The 15,879-nt window shown below is 44.5% G+C and overlaps 1 protein-coding gene across 2 annotated transcripts; it reads left to right on the forward strand.

Moving 5' to 3' along the window:
* Nucleotides 1–1,220: 1,220 nt before the first annotated feature.
* Nucleotides 1,221–9,802, forward strand: AAR2 (AAR2 splicing factor). Of its 2 annotated transcripts, XM_067554441.1 has the most exons (4): nt 1,221–1,263; nt 1,956–2,758; nt 4,975–5,204; nt 7,341–9,802. In XM_067554441.1, exons 2-4 carry the CDS (start codon nt 2,002–2,004, stop codon nt 7,506–7,508), a joined length of 1,155 nt encoding a protein of 384 aa, XP_067410542.1. In that variant the 5' UTR covers nt 1,221–1,263; nt 1,956–2,001; the 3' UTR covers nt 7,509–9,802. The 2 variants fall into 2 exon arrangements, with proteins under 2 accessions (XP_067410542.1, XP_067410541.1); XM_067554440.1 differs by lacking the exon at nt 1,221–1,263 and having other exon boundaries at nt 1,661–2,758.
* Nucleotides 9,803–15,879: the final 6,077 nt, after the last annotated feature.

Here is a 15,879-nt window from a genome sequence, read left to right on the forward strand (position 1 = left end):
ATACTATGTGTCGTTTTAGGGATTTGAATTCCCATATTCTCATCTCTCCACCCACCCTCCCCCACTGCTCTGGTGGCATCCCCAGCCCATGAAGGGGAACAAGGGCAACAGGGGGCAAACCCCAAATCAAAAGATGCCCAAAAAAAAAAAAAAAAAAAAAAAAAAAAGGTTTGTTCAGTGGACAAGTTTATTCTAGGGGTTGCAGCAGCTCAGGGCTGCAGACCAGCACGCACGGCTGGGCCGGTCTGATTGTAACGTGTGACACTCCTTTTTAAAGTGCAGAGACACGCTGCCGGAGGACACTGGGCAGGAGTTCTCCTAGTGCCTTGAGTGGGTATCTGTAGCGAGGTCTTCACCGCAGGCTGCCCTGGCCGTGCACCGGAGCGCTGGGCTGCAATCCGTGGGGCAAGGGGTCCCAGGGGCTTTACGGGACCTGCCCAGGGAAGGGTCTGTGCTGTTTTCAGAGAAAACCGAGGCCGACCCCAGGGTTTGAAGACCTCGAGAGCAATCCAAAATCGGGGGGGGGGGGTGTCACAGGCGGCAACCTGGCCAGAAAGCGCTTCGCCCCAGCGGAGCCCGAGCAGGACCTGCAGAGAGAGGAGGATGGGGGAGGGGGCTCCACGCACAGGCCTCGCCTCGCCCCCCCGCAGCGAGGCCTGCTCCAGCCACACAGACACCCCGGGGCCTGGGCGAGGTTTCCGGGGTGCCCGATTCCGTGTCCCCAGCTGTGCAAACGGCCCGGGACAGAGGCTCCAATTCCCCCTCTCGCCAGGAGGGCTGGGTCACGCGGGGAGGGGCTCGGCCCGGCTCAGCCGCGGGCAGCCTGCGGTGCCAGGGCATGCGCTGGATCCCCACCCACCCCCGAGCTGAGAACAGGCGGGGGAGTCAGTGGCCCGGGAGGTGAGAACGCCTCGCTCAAGCAAACCTAGCACCAGGCTCCTGCGGGTGGCGGGGCCCTTCGTGCCGGGGCGCGCGGGGCTGCCCGGGCCGCTTTCCCAGTGGGACCCGCTGGGCCGGCGGAAGTAGCTGGGCTTGACTTCCGGCCTGCCCGGTCCGGGCGCTGACTGCCACTCACCGCCTGGGGGCGGGGCTGGGACTGAAGTTGACACGGCGCGCGGCTCGGGTGAGCAGCGGGCCTGGGGAGTGGAGCTGGAACCCCCCCAGGGTCCGGGGGAGGAGGGGTCAAATTCGGGGAGATTTAACCCCCCCCCAGAAGCGGGGTTTGTACTCGGGAGAGGCCGGCGGTTATAGCCTGGAGGAGAAGTGTGTATGGGGGTCGGGGGGCAGACAGAGGATCTGGGGGTTAGACGGGGGGGGAGGTTATACCGGGGAGGGGGAGAGTTTACGGCAGGCCGTGGCTCTAAGGGGGTTATGCCCGGGGGGCGCAGGCCGAGGGTCTAAGGGGGTTATGCCCGGGGGGGGGGGGGGGGGAAGCCTGGGGGGAATTCTCTGTGTTGAATGTTTTTATAAATCCACCTTGTAAAATCTTCTCTCATTTACTGACATGCTGTGGCAGGGTATGTTTCCCAGGTGTGTAATCTGTGGCTTTTCCTATTCTCGTTACTGGAAGGGCCAGGGAGGGAAGGACTGTGAGTAGATTTTGTTCTTGTGCTGGTAATGTTTTAGGGCTGTCTTTGTCTAGCTGCTAAATATCATTGTATTTTCTCCTGTCTTGGCTAGTGCGATGGTGTGTTGGGAATTGCTGCTCTGAGTTCAGGGACTGGTCAGAAGACTGTGTCTGGATGCCTAGGCACCTATCTGTTGTTATTTATTAAGCACTAACTGCTCTTTACTGTGTGAGCCACAGATATCAAAACAGCCCTGCCGCAGAGAGTGTGCAGTCCAGAAGTACAGCATCAGGCTACATTAACTTGCGAAAGTTTTCATAAAATATGCTCGATGGAAGCACCTGTGTATTTATGTAATACAAATACAATGTGCTTGCCCTATCCTAGATTCCTGGTAGAGCGCTCTGAAGTAATAGAAGGACCAGCAGACAAGATGGCAGAGATGCAGATAGATCCAGACCTGGCCAAGAGACTCTTTTTTGAAGGTGCCACAGTTGTCATTTTGAACATGCCTGAGGGGACAGAGTTTGGCATTGATTACAACACATGGCATGTGGGCCCCAGGTTCCGGGGAGTCAAGATGATCCCTCCAGGCATCCATTTCTTCCACTATAGCTCTGTCAACAAGTGCAACACCAAAGAGACAGGTCCTCGCACTGGCTTCTTCTTATGTCTGCAACAGCGAGACTTGCATATTCTGCACTGGAACTCATCCAATGAGGAAGTGGACCTCACCCCAGCATCTGAAGAAGAGACTGAAATAATGAGGTCAAACCTCCAGGAGATGGATAGGTTTCTTGGGCCCTACCCATACGAGACCCTCAAGAAATGGATCTCCCTCACTAACTTCATCAGTGAACCAGTGATGAAGAAACTGCAGCCAGAGAATGGACAGATCTGTGCCTTTGCAGAAGTTCTGCCAGTTTTGCCTGGGAAGCACACCAAAGATCGAGCTGAACAGAACTTGCCCCCGTATGACACAGAGTGTAAGAGCTATGCAGAAGGCCTGGCCCGACTGCCCAAAATGAAGCTGAAAGCTGGCACTGAGATACGGTTCACAGAGATGCCAAAGCAGATGTATCCTGATGGTGCTAGTCCTGAGGAAATAACCAGACACAGCATGGACCTTAGCTATGCTCTGGAAACAATGATTAACAAGCAGTACTCCAGCCAGCCCCAGGATGTGCTCGGTGAGTATAAAGGCTGTCCCAAAAATTGAGTCATTGCAAAGCAGTCTTGAACACTTAGCAGCAGGAATGGTGTCCAGCAATCATTATAGTCTATAGTATGGAACTGGGAATCAGAATACTTAGATTCTAGTTCTATTCTTGCCAATAAACCAGCATTTTGACTTTTGGCAAGTTATTTAGCCTCTCTGTGCCTCCAATTATCCATCTATAAGACAAGGATAATACATTCCGTACCTCACAGGGTGTTTTGGGGCTTAATGTTTATAAAGCATTTTGAGATCTGTAAAAGAAAAGTGCTTTACTGTGCAACTTACTGTGGATGAATTTTCAGAGCAGCATGTGGAATGTTAGCCATGGAACTCTCAGTATTGCTATAGAAATCTCTGTTTTCCCTTTTCCCCTGATGTTCCTTTTACATTGGTCTTGGGGTCCATTCCTCTATCTTACATTGTCTGTTTCCACCTCTGCTGGTAACCTGTCTATTGACTAAGGAAATAAAAATGCTGCTTTTTAAAAGGAAGTAAACCGTCACCCTTTGTCTACACATATTTTGATTGAAAAAGGTGATCATTGGGAACAGGCTGGATGGTGCAATTACAGCGCATTGAAATCATTATATGCAGCCTGAGGGATGTCAACAGAATTATTTAATTTATGAACAAGGAAAATGGGTTATCCTAGAAGTACAAAGCTGCTACAAATAGGAAATCATAGGGACGTGCAAAAATTGGTGAGTTAGTGTCAGCTAGCTGTTGGTTTTGACTGCTGCAAAACTTTACCTGTAGTCATTTATTAACAACTTCCATTTTTCATTAAAATAATTAAGCAGCAGGGAATCTTGAATATGGTCATCTTTTCTTTCCCCCACCACTCCCATATTAGAGCAGCAGTGGCCAAAAGACAGGGAAGAAACGAGTTTAGGAAGTTGAAACCTTTTCTTGTGCACTGCTGGTGACGCCTTCTGGTAGGATTTGGGGATTGTTGTAAGGAAAAGCTGTGAATAAAAAGTGGATGCATTGTACCGAACAATGTGACATGCATTATTTACTGACATATCCGAAATTACCAGCTGGTGTCCCTCAATAGCATTGCTGTAATTAGCTGCTAACTCTGTTGGAAATAATGGCAACATCTGCTACAAGTTAATGCCAGCTCTACTGAGGATTCTGAAAGCAAGCTGAGATGACACTGTTACCCTCAAGATAAACCCTGGATGATTGGTATTTACTAGAAATTCTTCTCCTGTCCTCGTCTTTTCATCTGTTAACTTTCTACCTTCTAAAAGAGTAGAACTTTATTCTGAAATGTTCAAGGAGGTGAAAACAGCTAATCTCCTTCCCAGCTAGCTAACATTTCCCAGTGCTGTGTGAGAAGCATGAGGGGACACTATTGACAAAGTGAGTGTCTAAACATCTGGTAATTCTGAACCCTGATGGGCAAAATAAGGCTACATCTATACTGTGGGCTATGGCACTGCAGTGCTATAGTGTAGACACTACCTACAGTGATGGAAGGGATTTTTTTCCACTGCTGTTGGTAATCCACCTCTCTAAGCAGTGGTAGTGGAATCTTCCATCAATTTAACCTAATCTGGAGTTAGGTTGGCATAGCTACTGCTCTCAGGGGCATTAATTTTTCAGACCCCAAGCACCATAGCTATGTCAATCTAACTTTTAAGCATAGATCAGGCCTAAGAAAGCAAAACTATTATAGCAGCAAAAAAACATTATCGTCTGCTCCCGTAGTATCATATATTGCTCTTCTTGTGTCTGCATGTGTTCATACTGTGGTACCCACATCACTGTCTAGTTACAGTGGCAGCAGCAATTTCGTTTGTGACAATCCAAACATCGCAACACAATCTCTGGAAGTCACTTGATAGTGACGTTGTTCTCAGACTCCATTTGAAAATGGTCATGATGAGAAGGTTAATGGTCATTGCTATGACATGTCCTCTTTGCTTGTACTATGCTTGCTTCTCAGTCAAATAGTCAAGGGGATTGGGAGCGGTCAGTGCTTGGAGAACTGACAACTGTTGAGGTAGCCATCAGGAGTACAGGGTGCTGTTTGTGTCAACAAGACAAACCCAGCTAGTGTATGCAAAAATCAACATTGTCCACAAGAGTAATATACACATCCATTCCACTTCTGACTGAATGACTAAAGTCCTTCCCTGTCTCTTCTTTTCATGCCCTTCCTTGACGGGGTGTTTCCAGCTGAGCTGCAGTTCGCTTTCATCTGCTTTCTGATCGGGAACGTGTATGATGCATTTGAGCACTGGAAAAAGCTCCTGAATGTCTTGTGCAGATCAGAGGATGCCATAGGGAAGCATCAGGTCCTCTACACCAAACTCATTTCTGTCCTGTACTACCAGCTCAGCGAAATCCCAGCTGACTTCTTTGTGGACATAGTCTCCCAGGACAACTTTTTAACCAGCACCTTACAGGTATGTTACCAGCTATGCAGGTGGTTTAGGAAGCAGAAATATAAGGGTTCTCATGAGAAATGAGGGGGCATACAAAACCACACTCAACTAAATTCAGAAAGGGGGAGTTGGGGTTAGTTTTTCTATTTCAAAACCATTTCCATTTAGAAATGTAAGTTAATATACAGTAAAATGTGAAAACAAATTAAAATCTTAAAAGGTCAAAATTGAAATAAAACATTTTGACTTGTATATGAACACATTTAATAGGTAACTATAAATGTAGAACCCCATGAGCTTATTGGTAGTCCCCTTTTTAACACCAGTCTGATCTTATAGGAGAACTTTGTTAATGTTTCTGTGTGAAAAGGCAGTTTCACAGTAGGATTAACAAGGAAAAAGCAAACAGTTATACACAAAGCAATGAACTTTTCCGTTCGTTTTCAGTGTTTTTCTCCTGCTGTCTGTAGATCTCTTTTGAATAACATTGGTTTTCCCAAAGGGGCTTTACCTTCAGCATGATCCTGAAATGAAATTATTTGGCTTAGAATATTAGTTTGCTGTGGAAATGAGTTCCGTGTCACAAATTCAGCATGGTAGTTGGATCAAGCAGGAGGAGAGATGGTTTCTGAGACTGAAAGTCCTGTTTAATCAGACACATCTGCAATAACCATCTGAAGTGCCACAGAAAAATAGTGAATGTGTAAAAAGTTAATAGATTTGTGTGTGAGACATTAGAAAATCTGTTCTTAGGGGTCTTTTCAGCTACCTGTGTTCAAGGATCTTGAGGGGGTGACTAACGTACATGAGGATTAGAAATTTGAATTTTCAAACAGCTGTTTAGGGAACTCCATTTCTCCAGGCTCCAAGGCAGTTTCTTTAGGAGATCCTGCCTGTCCTCTAAGACACTGGAAATTCTGGAGAACCACACTGTGGTCCCATGTTACAACAGGCAAAACTGTGGGGACCCGCTCCACAGCTAGCCATAAAGAAAGAGAGGGTGGTCACACACCCCTGGTGCTACTCCCGGGTCAGAAACTCATGCTCTGTGACTTATGCTATGAGTTCTCAATCATGCAACAGCTAGTTCTGCATTTGGTTTCATCTGCCTAAAATATTTGAGGTTTTATTTTTAAGCATTTGTTACAGTGAGAAACTAAAACTCCTGGGCCAAAGGGGACACCGTTGTGGCATGCTCCCTCCTGAGGAAAAAGCCTCATCAGTGCACTTCAGTCTGGGCCTACGTCTCTCCTCAGCCTGTGGTGCCAGCTGCTCAGAAATTGTGTGGTATGGGCAATTCCCGCTTTCACAGGTGTCCATCCTATTTAAATCCCATTCTCTAGAAGGGAAGAGACTGGTGCTTCTAAACCTCTCCTTCTGTTTAGTGGTTGCAAACCATTACATGTGGGAAACTGGTCTCAAGAGATCACATGAAACTTGGACTTTGCCCTTTAAATTAAAACAAAACAAAGTCTCAAATCTTCAAGGTTCACACTGCTAACTTCTAATGCCTACCTAGAACTCTGCCGTACTGCCTGTATCATTGCTGTTTAAAGCTGCACCAGGTGCCTTCAGACATATTGTCTCATGGCTGCCCTTTGGTTTCAGAGACTGGGTTTCAACCTCTAGTGATTGAGCTAGCCTTTTCTTCCACTGTTGACTTCTTTTTGTGGATGGAATTTTCAAAGGTGCCTAAATAAGTGACATAGGAGCAAAGGTTTCATTCACTTTCAATGGCATTTGTGCTCCCAAATCACTTCAACTCTTTTGGAAATTCCACCATATATGTTTAACTCTATGCGTACCCTACTTGACATACAACTCCCCTCATTCCTCTGCTTTCAAAGATTACAAATCCCTGACTATCATCAAGTTTAAATAGTGCTGATATTTCTAATGGTGTCTGTGTGGCATGAAGGCAATGTTCATCTTGGCTATGTGAAGATGGAGACTGCAGTGCCTTGTTAAGAAGCCACCTGTAGCCCCATGGCCATTTCTGAAACCCTGCAGCTAAAGTTCCTCTCAAGTCAGACTAACCTGAGATTTAAATCTGCCCCACTCCATGGATGAGCACTTTGGCCCCAGTCAAGGCAGGAAAAACATGCATTTTATGCCATCTCTGTGATCATCTTACTGACTTCTAATGTGTTCTTTTAGGTGTTCTTTTCCTACACCTGCAGTGCTGCCATTGACAGGATGCTGAGGAAGAAGGCAGAAAAGTTTAAAGCCCACCTAACTAAGAAATTCAAATGGGACTTTGAGGCTGAGCCAGATGACTGTGCCCCAGTGGTAGTGGAGCTACCAGAAGGAGTGCTATTGGACTGAATGAAATGCTTTCTTGGAACCAAGCACCTGTTGTTTTTTTGTAGCTTATTTTTCTTTCCTCTTCCAGAATTTGCCAGATTTCTGAATTCTGTATCTCATCCTGTGAAATGAACGTGGTGATCCCCAGACGATTCCTTCTCCTGCTATAAAGGCAGATCTGGGCGGCCCAGAAACATTGCATATTCAGTCTCGAGGCCAGAGCTCTTCCGCTGTGTTCTCGGGCATCTTTCTAGGAGCTATCAGGACAGAATATATCAACACGATGCAGTGCATCCAAGGTCCCTTTGAGTACTCAGGCAACTTGTATTTCCTTAGCTCTTCTGCAACTCCTGCTTGGTGGACACAATCAGCCTGTTTGGTGGCCTTAGCCATTTTTGATTGAAGAAGCCCCATGTGAAAGCACTCGCGTTTTAGAGTCTGGAACTGTGCTCTCTCTTGATGCTTTTAAATTTAGGAGGTAGGTTGAACTATCTTGTGATCACTACATCCTACTCCAGCCTGTACCTACATTATGAATGGAGAAATTCCACTCAACTCATCTGAGTTCTCATCTATGGGCGTCTTAACTGAAACAGTTCAGAAAATGGTGTGTCAGATAATTATGCTGTTGATTGTACTTTTGCAATAGCGTGTTGTGATTGAAAAAACATATTCTTTACTAAATCCTCCTATTGCATAGCTCTGACACTAAAATAACCAGATTGGAGGAGTAGGATAACCCCTTTATATAGACACTGGCAACATGATCATTTCGGTGGCAGAGAGACTGAATCTGCTTAGCCTGGTGCAAGGGAATCTGAACAGTTTGGTAACCAGCAACTGAATTTTGGGGCATTGGTCACCTGGTATTCAAAACAAAAAACCAGCCATGAGATACAAGGTCAGATTTTCCACTGACTGCCCTTGTGGTTTATGACTCTGGAAATCTTCCTGTAACTGTTTTTTGCTTCTCCCTGGTCATCTCTTTTATAATCGTGTGAGGACTCAGTGATGTTCATTTAGAGCAATGAACATGCCATAAAAATAATTCGCAATGTGTTAGCTGATTTCCTATCGTTGTCATGTAATTCTTATTCTGTGTAAGACAGCATTTTTTTTTTAAACAAGAATCCCTACTGTTGTTCAACTAGCTTGTTTCTTTCTAGACAGCTAGACTTCTTCAGGAATTTGTTGTATGCATGTCTAACATGATAACCTACATATTAGTCTTTCACAATGGTAGTTCAAAATAAATCTTCCTATGTTACTTTCCTACAAAAATATTCCTACAGTCTTTTGTGTGTGTTATTTTAGCTGAGGTGTATGTTAGTCTATTATTGTTCCATCCGTACCACAGCAGTGTCAGTTATTGTACTCATCATCCTGAAGTAAAGTATCAATGATTTTTTTTCTCTCGCCCAGGGACAGCTCATGTTAGGAGGTAAACATAGTCTGATGCACAGTACTGTTTGTTTGTGAGAGGGGAAATGTGATACTGTGCCTTTGAATAACCAGGTACCAGTCATAGAAATAACATTTTAAACAAGTTTATTTTAAAAAAGAAAATAAATTGAATACAAAATATGTTAAGGACTAAACTTATAATTTCTTAAATAATTTAAATTTAAAAAAATGCTGAATCCATGAGCCTTTATCAAAAACTTTGAGTTAAAGGCTGCTTTTTCTATATAAAGGAAAGAATCGGGGGGAAATGTCCAACTTTTCAGATCAAGCATTATAAATATGGCACAGTATGTCAGCCTAAGTAATTTAAGAGACTGTCTCATTTTCAGAAGTCTTAGGTAAGTAGGAATTTAAGCTGCAGTGACTTTCACTTTGGCATACTTGAAAATTTTCCCAGACTGACCTGAAATAATCCATTTAATTCCAATTAATTGAATTGACTACAGTTAATCCCTCTATTTAATAAATCATTTAGTTATAAATGTGAAACATGTTTTGATAAGAGAAGTTTATGCATCCAAAGCATTTAAAGTGGATTTTTTTAAAAAAGAAAAAGAGAGAGAGAGAAATCTGTTTTTGAGTTTAATAAAATTCCGGTTGTCATCCTATTACAGCTTCATACAAATCGTGAGAAAAAGTTAATCATCTAGTAAATAAGCATTTTCTAACATACTAAATATGTACAATTAAGAATTTGAAAATATTAAGCTATATAATTGCTTAAATAAATGTATATCGTTATAGAGTACCCTCCTGTATAACTATATATTGGTTATATCACCAATAAGAATGCACCTTTCTTTTAAAAAATAATGGAAGTACAAATGAAAAAGTTGATTAAAATGGATGATTTAAATCAAGGCTTTCTACTGGGTGATTTAAGTCAATCCCCCCTGGTTAAGTGCAATCTCATCCACTATCCTCGGCATTACAGGATTGTTCTCTAATGTGTATTTATCTAGTGATTTTGTTCTGTCTAGTTTAAATGAGCTGAATAATGAGGCTCCCCTGAGGTCCTGGGGAGACAATTTTAGTCTAACAGGTAGCACCATTAGCAAAGTTTTACTGCCTAAATCTTCCTTTGCTCAATTTCATCTAATTAATCCAAGTGCTCTTTCTTATACCACACAGTAGTTCCCCCCCCTCCACCTTGCACGTTTATATCCTTCACATACTTGTATGTACGAGGGGTATTCTCCCTGCAGCTATTTTGTGCTCAAAAAACCCATAATCAGTGTTTAAATGCTTTCATCATAGAGAACTTTATTTTTGTTTTCACTGGCCTGATAGTGCTCTGCAGTACCAAGCGAAAGAACCATATCTGATTTCTCCATCCACACTGGCCTGGGAGTGCTGCAGGAACAGCATGCTTGGCTCAGTGCTGAAGAGATGATGCAATGATGGAATCCAGGGCCACTTTGAGCTCCTGTCTCTTCTCATGTGGAAGGAAGCCTCAATATGGTGCCTTGAGAGGGATGGGGAAAGGCAGTTCTCAGTAGGAACCCGTTCACTGAGGGATACAGAACAACCTAAGGTTGCACAATATTCTGTTGTCTGTGCTGTGTTATCAAAACGTCCTGTTAGTGTTAATGTGATTTTATTCTACATGCTGGTAATAACTTTAAAAATGACTCTTTTTTTTTACCTCTTAGCAATGATCAGATAACAATTTTTCCACCAGTAATTGAGAAAAGAAAAAGTGACTACCACCTACTTTTTTGTAGTCTTTTCTGCTATAGCTAAACTTGATCAGTAGCAGTCTTGCTCTCCCAGATCATCGTTATGTATGTATGTAGTTATGGGAAACTAATGAAGTGTAATAGATGATGAGTTTGTAACACTGATATAGTAAAAGTAGGGTCAGGATAGCAGCTTTTCATGTGTCGTGAACTGTCAGTGCCCCATTGGCTGTGCTGGCTTCCTGCCTGCCCGGAGCACTGTTCTGCTGCCAAAGGTGCTTGAGTGAAAAGAAGTGATGGCTCGTGTGTCCCATGAGTTGTGTTGCTGCTGCTACTAATCAGGGGAGGGTGTGATGCACTCTTTCCTGAATGAGAGGTGAGCCGCCTTTTGCTCTGTAGTGACTGCTGCTGAACTGTCAATGACCCTGAGTGTTCCACAAGACTGGAGGATGTGCCTGGGCAATGCAGATCCCTACACGCCTACTTCTAGTGGTGACAGGTGCTGCCTCATCTTCCATTTCACTCTGTTTCTAATGTAGTGTGCTAGACCAAAAAGGTTTATATTCAGTGGTTCCTCCTTGCTGCTAAAAGCCTGTACATACTCCTCCTGCATCTGAAGTCATAAACTGCTTTCGGCCCCCTGACTCTGCAAATTTAAAGAAAAAGTCAAACAAATTTGTGTTGAAGAAAACCATAGAGCTGCTCTGTCACGATGATCTGGCCCCTTGCAGATGGGAGAAAGTGTTTTCCCCTTTTTCATGTTGCTTGTCACTCTTCAAGTCAATCTGTTTCCTTAGACAGGTGTAATTGAACAGTGACAAAAATTGCACATCTCATCCCATCTGTGTGCATGAGGCTTCCTTTGTGATTTCCATCTCCTCTCCAGCTGCCTGAAAAACAAAGTCCATTTGTCTCTGTGTTTTCAGGTGGATTGGTGCCAATTTCTTTATTGTGCCAGTGGTGACCAGTGATCCATCCATTTAGCCTGTTTTATCTGTCCAAGCTGTTTTATAAGGCCAGCTTCCTTTCTGAGCAGTATTATTATTTGTATTACAGTAGTGCTCCCAAAGGCCTTGAACAACTTTGTGATGCCATTGTGCTGGGTGCTATACAAACACATAAAAAGAGATTGCTCCTGTCCAAAAGAGTTTAAAAAGTGGGATGAGGAGAGGGGACAAGTTGTAAAACACAAGCAAAGAAGTCACGGTGAAGATCCATATTTTTAAAATTCTGTATGAATATTTAAGCCTAATCTCTTTTTAAACTTCAAAAATCTTTTAATCGTATTTTTCCTGTTTGTAGTTAATTTGTAGCCCTTTTCTTAATGATTAACTTCAGCCTTTTCAGTATAACCGTATTCTCTGTTTGTTAACGTTAACCTTAGCCTTTCCTGCAGTTTTTTGTTTTGTTTCAATTCCAGACTTTTCTGATTCTTGTTTACTTAAATATTTTTAAGCTCTGTCTCTTTGATTCAACTTAAAAAATATTTAGTTTTAGGAAGAAGTTTTGAAAAGCACAAATGGCAGTTAAGCACCTGACTATCGTTTGTGCCTTTGATACTCCCCCCATCACCTCTCTCCATCTTCCTACGTGGCTTAGATGAGGGTAAGAAAAAGCATCTATCTATATCCACATACCTTTCTAGAGTAATTTTTTCTCCTTTTATGGTCAGTGCTTGGAGTAGCGCTGAACAGAGCCTGCAGCTGGTCCTTTTGTGAGGGATGGTTAGCGTAGAGCCTTAGGAAGAGCAGAGATCTGTTCTTGTCCATTCCTCTGAAAGAGGAATGAAAATAAACTTTCCAAGTGTCATCATACACCAACTTATCCAACTGCCACCTACACTGTGGAATTTAACCCCCTTGACTTGCTTTAAAGTGTACATGCTGTGGATGGATGTCCCAACGTGATGTGAGCTACTGGAATTTCAAAGTTCTTTTTGCTCCCCCTGGGGGAACTGCTTGATGCCCCATACACATCCCTCAATTCAGGGCTTTCTTACCGCATTCTGCCTCTGACATTACAATACTGGCCTTTGACTCTGTGCAGTAACCCTGCATCGCTGCTCTGGCCCACCGAGGCATGTATTGTAAGACTAGCCAGTGGAATTGGAGCATGGGGGGGAGGCTAACTACAACATGATCACTCTGTAGCATGTAATTAATCTATGAGTCACATTGACTCCTGTCACCTTAGGGGCCTCATTAAGAGATAGTAAATGAGCCACAAGTCAACTTTACCAGACAATCCAAATAGGCTAGCATAATCAATATGACAGATCTATATACATCAATCCCAAGCTGATGCTTTGGCTCTGTCAATTTAGCTTCCTCGATCACCTACCTCTGTGCTAACTTGCTTGGAAAGTTTTGCATTTACGTTTGCATTTAAGTTGCCACCCAAGCTCCGCAGTTGCAGAAATAGGTCATGCTGCTGAAGCTTTGCCAGTCAGGTGCCAGGGCTGAGCCTTGCTCGCTTCCCAGTGGAGCTTATCTCTGGTTTGCAGTGGTGTGCATCAACTTCAGCTGGAAGAGCTTTGTGATCCTCCAGGGATTTGAAACAAAGAGCCAGGGCTTGCATTTGTCACAGCATCTTTGCAAGTTGAATTGGCTGCTGACAGCTCTCAAATTTATAAAGCCAGGAAATAGGCTGGGGGGAGGGGAAGGCGAGTCTGACAGAGGGGTAACTTCCAAGAAAACATCATTGGAATCCTGGCAGCCTTTTCAATAGACCTATTTCAAGGGAGTAATTCCCGTGCAGTGCTCTGTAAACAACCCCTCACGCACAAAGTGAGCTGAGTGTTATTTTTTTCTCAAATACTTAAAAATTTCCAAGATAGCAAAGCCAAACCTGGAGAAGCTGGAGTGTTAACTTCATCCCCCACATGCACTTGGATGGCTCTGGAATTTGTATTCAACTCTGTGACAGGAAGGCAAGGCTTTTCTCCATTGAACTGTGACATGGAATGATGGTCTTGTGGTAGGAAGGTAGGGTTAGGAGCCAGGACTCCTAAGTGCCAGTTGCAGCTCTGCCTCTGACTAGGACAGTTACTGAGTGTCTGTGGGCCAGGTTTTTAAAGGAATTTAATTGTCTAACTCCTGTTGATTTTAATGGATTTATGTACCTAAATACCTTGGAGGAACTGGGCCTCTGGGCCATGGTTTGCCCATCCTGGAAAAATTGTCCCACAAAAGAGTAATTTAATAAACCAGTTAATGCCTGTTTCTTATACAATGCTTTTCATCAGTAGATCTCAAAGCACTTCACAACTTTTAAGGTGTTTATCCTCACAACACCCCTCAGAGGGCAGGCCACGCTATTGTCCCCATTGTAACTTGCCTAAGGTCACGCAGAAAGAGCAGCGCAGAGAATTGAAGCTGTCTCCCATGTTCAAGGCCTAACCACTCACCCATCCTTCTCCTCAGGTAAGGCTACAAAACTCAAGCACTTAAAGCAAGAAGGATCAGTGCTGTGTCCCTGGATCTCTAGATAGAGAGGGTGCTCTGTGGGTGGGTCTCCCCAGTCCTGTATGGAAGGGTGGGGGGACAGTTATCTCCACAGCACTTTCTCCCTAGACTCCCCCCAGAAGCCTCTTTGCTAGTCAAAGAACGAGGATGGAATGGGGGGACCCTACTGGGAATTCACATTGCTCCCCCTTGCACCTAGTGAAGTTGGCTGCTTCTAGATAATACCCCTTTCTTTTCCATATAAGACTAGGGAGGGGTTAAAGAAAGAAATAAGAGGTCATTACTGTCCACAGCTGCTTCCAATTCCCAAACCGGGAGTTTGATATCCAGCTTTCTCTAAAACAGCTTGGGGTGACAGGAGATTACTTGAGTAGGGGCATGAGCTGCTAGGGCTAGCTCTGTGTGGTGACCAGTTTAGAACTGGAACTAGTCAAGGTGACTTGATTTAAATCAGTAAGTAGCGTGACACAGCCAGACCTGATGGCTACAGGAGAGTAGTAAAGGAGGTCTATATTAGCCCCTGAATAAACAAATCCCTGTTCCCTGGGTAATCCAGCTGGGGCTACTCTGGGGCAATTAGGCCAGCTGAGGCCAATCAAGAAGCTTGCCCCAGCAGTTTAAAGCCTTCCTGTCAGGCAGATGGCGGCAGCTGGAAGGGAGGTAGGAGAAGAAGCAGAGCAGCTACATGACTTGGAGCAACCACTGCCACATACTACAACCACAAAGGTACCAGAGACAAGAGGGGGTATCTGTCTGGCTACAGCCAGGGACCCAAGGCACAGGCCTGAGGGAGAACTCTCCCCACCCACTGCCAGGAAGCAGACTGTGAGCCGTGGGGCCAAAGACAGGCAACCCAGGGAAGGGAGTAAGTCACAGACTGGGCAGTTTGAAGACTACTCCACACAGGGTCTCTGAGTCAGGGCCCAGGGCAGAACCAGGCTCCCCCTGCTCAATCCCACGTCTGACACCCCTGTGGTGAGGGCAGCTTGTTTAGCACTCTCATGGGTACTGTGCCCTCTTTGATTACAACAATGATGTGCCTGGGTGGGAATGGGGGGGCCTAGTCACAGGGACTCTGTGTGGAGTAGTTTTCAAACTGCCCAGTCTGTGACTTACTCCCTTCCTTGGGTCACCTGTCTTTGGCCCTACTGCTCACAGTCTGCTTCCTGGAACTGGGTGGGGAGAGTTCTCCCTCAGGCCTGTGCCTTGGGTCCCTGGCCATAGCCAGACAGGTACCTCCCCTTGTCTCTGGTACCTTTGGGGTTGTAGTATGTGGCAGCTCTACTTCTTCTCCTACCTCCCTTCCAGCTGTTGCCATCTGCCTGACAGGAAGGCTTTTAACTGCTGGGGCAAGCTCCTTGATTGGCCTCAGCTGGCCTAATTGGCCTAATTGCCCCAGAGTAGCCCCAGCTGGATCACCCAGGGAACAGGGATTTGTTCCTTCTGGGCTAATATAGACCCCCTGTACTACTCTCCTGTAGTCATCAGGTCTGGCTCTGTCACAGTAGGAAACTTTCAGTTAAATAATTTTGTTTTGCATTTGTACTTTAGTTCTTTTCCTAACAAAAGGTTTGCTCTCAATGGTTGATATAGCCATTTGAATTGCAACTAAATATAGCCTTTACAGTACATTTGGTACTTCTTTTTGCTAGCCAGGAGGATACCCTGTTTATTTAACCAATTATATATGTTAACATACCTTACTTAGATTCTTAATAATGACATTTTTTGTTACATTAGAAGATAGTGCATAACTCAATCTTCCATTTATTAGGTGAAGATTTT

Source organism: Emydura macquarii, unplaced genomic scaffold, assembly GCF_026122565.2.
Source record: "Emydura macquarii macquarii isolate MOO-44397 ecotype Brisbane River unplaced genomic scaffold, CSIRO-AGI_Emac_v2 contig_1483, whole genome shotgun sequence".
Taxonomy (NCBI): Eukaryota; Metazoa; Chordata; order Testudines; family Chelidae; genus Emydura; species Emydura macquarii.

Excerpts from the sequence above, each read along its gene's own strand:
- AAR2 (XM_067554440.1), top strand. The coding sequence starts at position 1,900 with ATGGAAGCACCTGTGTATTTATGTAATACAAATACAATGTGCTTGCCC. Across the intron at positions 2,759-4,974 it reads CCAGCCCCAGGATGTGCTCG|CTGAGCTGCAGTTCGCTTTC; the intron begins GTGAGTATAAAG and ends GGGTGTTTCCAG. Across the intron at positions 5,205-7,340 it reads TTTTAACCAGCACCTTACAG|GTGTTCTTTTCCTACACCTG; the intron begins GTATGTTACCAG and ends GTGTTCTTTTAG.